Source organism: Hemibagrus wyckioides, linkage group LG09, assembly GCF_019097595.1.
Source record: "Hemibagrus wyckioides isolate EC202008001 linkage group LG09, SWU_Hwy_1.0, whole genome shotgun sequence".
NCBI classification, from domain to species: Eukaryota; Metazoa; Chordata; class Actinopteri; order Siluriformes; family Bagridae; genus Hemibagrus; species Hemibagrus wyckioides.
This window is the reverse complement of record NC_080718.1, coordinates 28,048,429-28,050,867: the sequence shown is the minus strand read 5'-3', so window position 1 is coordinate 28,050,867 and position 2,439 is coordinate 28,048,429. Positions and strand designations below refer to the sequence as shown.

Here is a 2,439-nt window from a genome sequence, read left to right as displayed (position 1 = left end):
AAACACCAGAACACTAAACAGAGGTGCTTCATAGGCAAAAGTAATAACTTAAATGTTGTAATATATATATATATATATATTATATATAATTTCTTAAAATATCATAATAAAGGGGAAAATGGAATTTAGCAGGAAACAGACTGAAGGGGAGAAAAAGAAATCCAAATTAAGGGCATTCTGCACTTGCATAAAATTTGCATTGTCCTTTCCCTCCACTTTTGATTTGTGTACTGCTGTCACCTGTAACATAATTCCTGGAGAATCTTCAGAGCCCAGCTCAATCACATCAAGGTCAGGGGTGATGGCTGTTCTCTCCATCCTCGTCCTGCTGGCTCTAACAGATGCAGCCACAGGTCTGCTCTGGAAAAATCACATTCATTACCAGGCGAATATGAGCTGGACCGATGCTCAGAAATACTGCAGGAGCCATGAAGTAGATCTGTCAGTTTTTGAAGCAGACTGGGAATTTAACATTTTCGCAAATCAATCAGCTGGGATGAGTGGCTGGATTGGCCTTAGAAAAAATCCAGGTGAGACATCGTTTACAATGTGGTCTGATGGAAGAGTACTGACTTTCACAAAGTGGAAAGATGGGCAACCTGACAAACCTGACACAGAAGACTGTGTGTTCACTGGCAGTGAGTGGGAAGATGGTGACTGTACAAATGTTAACTCCTTCTTCTGCTACACTTGGACACCTCACTTGTTTGTGGTACAGGAGATGATGAACTGGGAAGAGGCTCTGGTGCACTGCAGAACACACTACACTGACCTAGTAAGCCTCAACACATGGCTAGATTACTATGCGGTTAACAGCAAGAGTATAGAAATTTTGACACCCACTTTCTGGACCAGTCTACGATTCATGGATGGCTCATGGTTCTGGGTGAACTATAATTTTTGGGCTCTGACTTCATTGCCTTCATGCCCTGTGAGGCCTTTCCAATGTGGTGCGTTTAACATTCAAGAAAATGTCTGGCAGAACAGAGACTGCGAGGAGAAAATGAACTTCATTTGCTACTCATGGTAAGTGACTCAACTAGTAATTACACCAAAATCAAATGTAAAATAAAAGTAATCTCCACCAACCCATTTCCATTTACTTCTTAAAAGGTGAAGAGGATCACTGCAATCAAGACTGGCACAAGATGCTGAAGAAACAAAGAACAGAGATGCTGAGCAGATTCAATAATTAATTCAAAAATTTTATTTCAGTACTTAATATTTACTCCTACACTTGTTGTAGTCAATAGTTTTTTAGTAAATGTTTGTTTAATCCACTGTAAAGGATACCGTTGCCCATAAGTGTGATATGCCATATTCTATAACACATGTTGTAAGCTTTTTCCATGTACTTGGAAGGATATGTGTATTTTATCCTCCATCCTTGTAGTGATAATAAACATTAAATAAAATGGTCAAGATTTAATGTTATTTGTATTTTGTGTCATGGTGTGTGTGCAGCATACAGTATGAAATGAAATTCTTACTTGTTCTCCGGTAACATCACAACAAAACATACATTATCTACACAATTGTAAGGATCAAACAAATTACACAGTTTTACACAAGTCGCGCCAGATCCCAGCCAGACACCTAGGGTGAAGATACATAACAGGAGCCAAAGAACGGGGCAAAAACCAAAGAATTCCTGTCTCATATCCAGTTTTCCTAGTATAGTACCTGCACCCCCCTCAGCCCTGACTCCCTGCTTTCCATATCCGCACACAGGTGATGGTTCAAGTGGTTAAGGGTCTGGGTTGTAGAGCAGAAGGTCAGGGTTCAAGCCCCAGCACCACCAAGCTGCCACTGACGATTAAACAAGGCCCTTAACCCTCCCTGCTCCAGGGATGCTGTATCATAACGAACCTGTGCTCTGACCCCAACTTCCTCAGCTGGGATATGTGAAGAAAAGAATTCCACTGTGCTGTTATGTATGTGTGGCAATGATTATAAAGGCTACAAACACAGTTAATTTCTCTCAGGACAGCAGTGCAACAACGAAATATAGCTATGTGTGAGACTGTTTTTAATCCCTTGGATTTGGATCACATGCAATGCCTGTTTCACAGTGGATTCATGAGCAGAGCAGAAGCAGCACGCACCCATTGTGCTTTTACACTGGCAGCTAAACCGTAGCTTATACAAGCTTTATTTTATCGCAGGCTTTATCGCATTATTTTAATTTGATTTTAAAATGCAAACTGTGTTAAAGTTAATGCATATAGTAGGAAAATCTCTTCAAGAAGAGACTTGTGTATTTGTATTTGGCTTTTGATCACCAGAATTTTCAGTGGTGATGCGACAGTATTAGCATATACAGTATGTTGTGTTTATGTAGTTTATGATTAAATTAATCTTCAACTCACAGTAAACTTGTAGTTTAAATCATTTAAACATGCTATTGTGGTTTGGGTTGTAGTGTGTTTGTGGGTAGTT

General features: G+C 39.7%; 1 protein-coding gene across 1 annotated transcript; it reads left to right on the top strand.

The window, feature by feature from the left end:
- The first annotated feature begins 245 nt into the window (after positions 1-245).
- Positions 246-1,423, top strand: LOC131359029 (putative C-type lectin domain family 20 member A). Its single transcript, XM_058398573.1, has 2 exons — positions 246-1,026; positions 1,114-1,423. The coding sequence occupies exons 1-2, from the start codon at positions 302-304 to the stop codon at positions 1,115-1,117; spliced, it is 729 nt and encodes a 242-aa protein (XP_058254556.1). The 5' UTR covers positions 246-301; the 3' UTR covers positions 1,118-1,423.
- Positions 1,424-2,439: the final 1,016 nt, after the last annotated feature.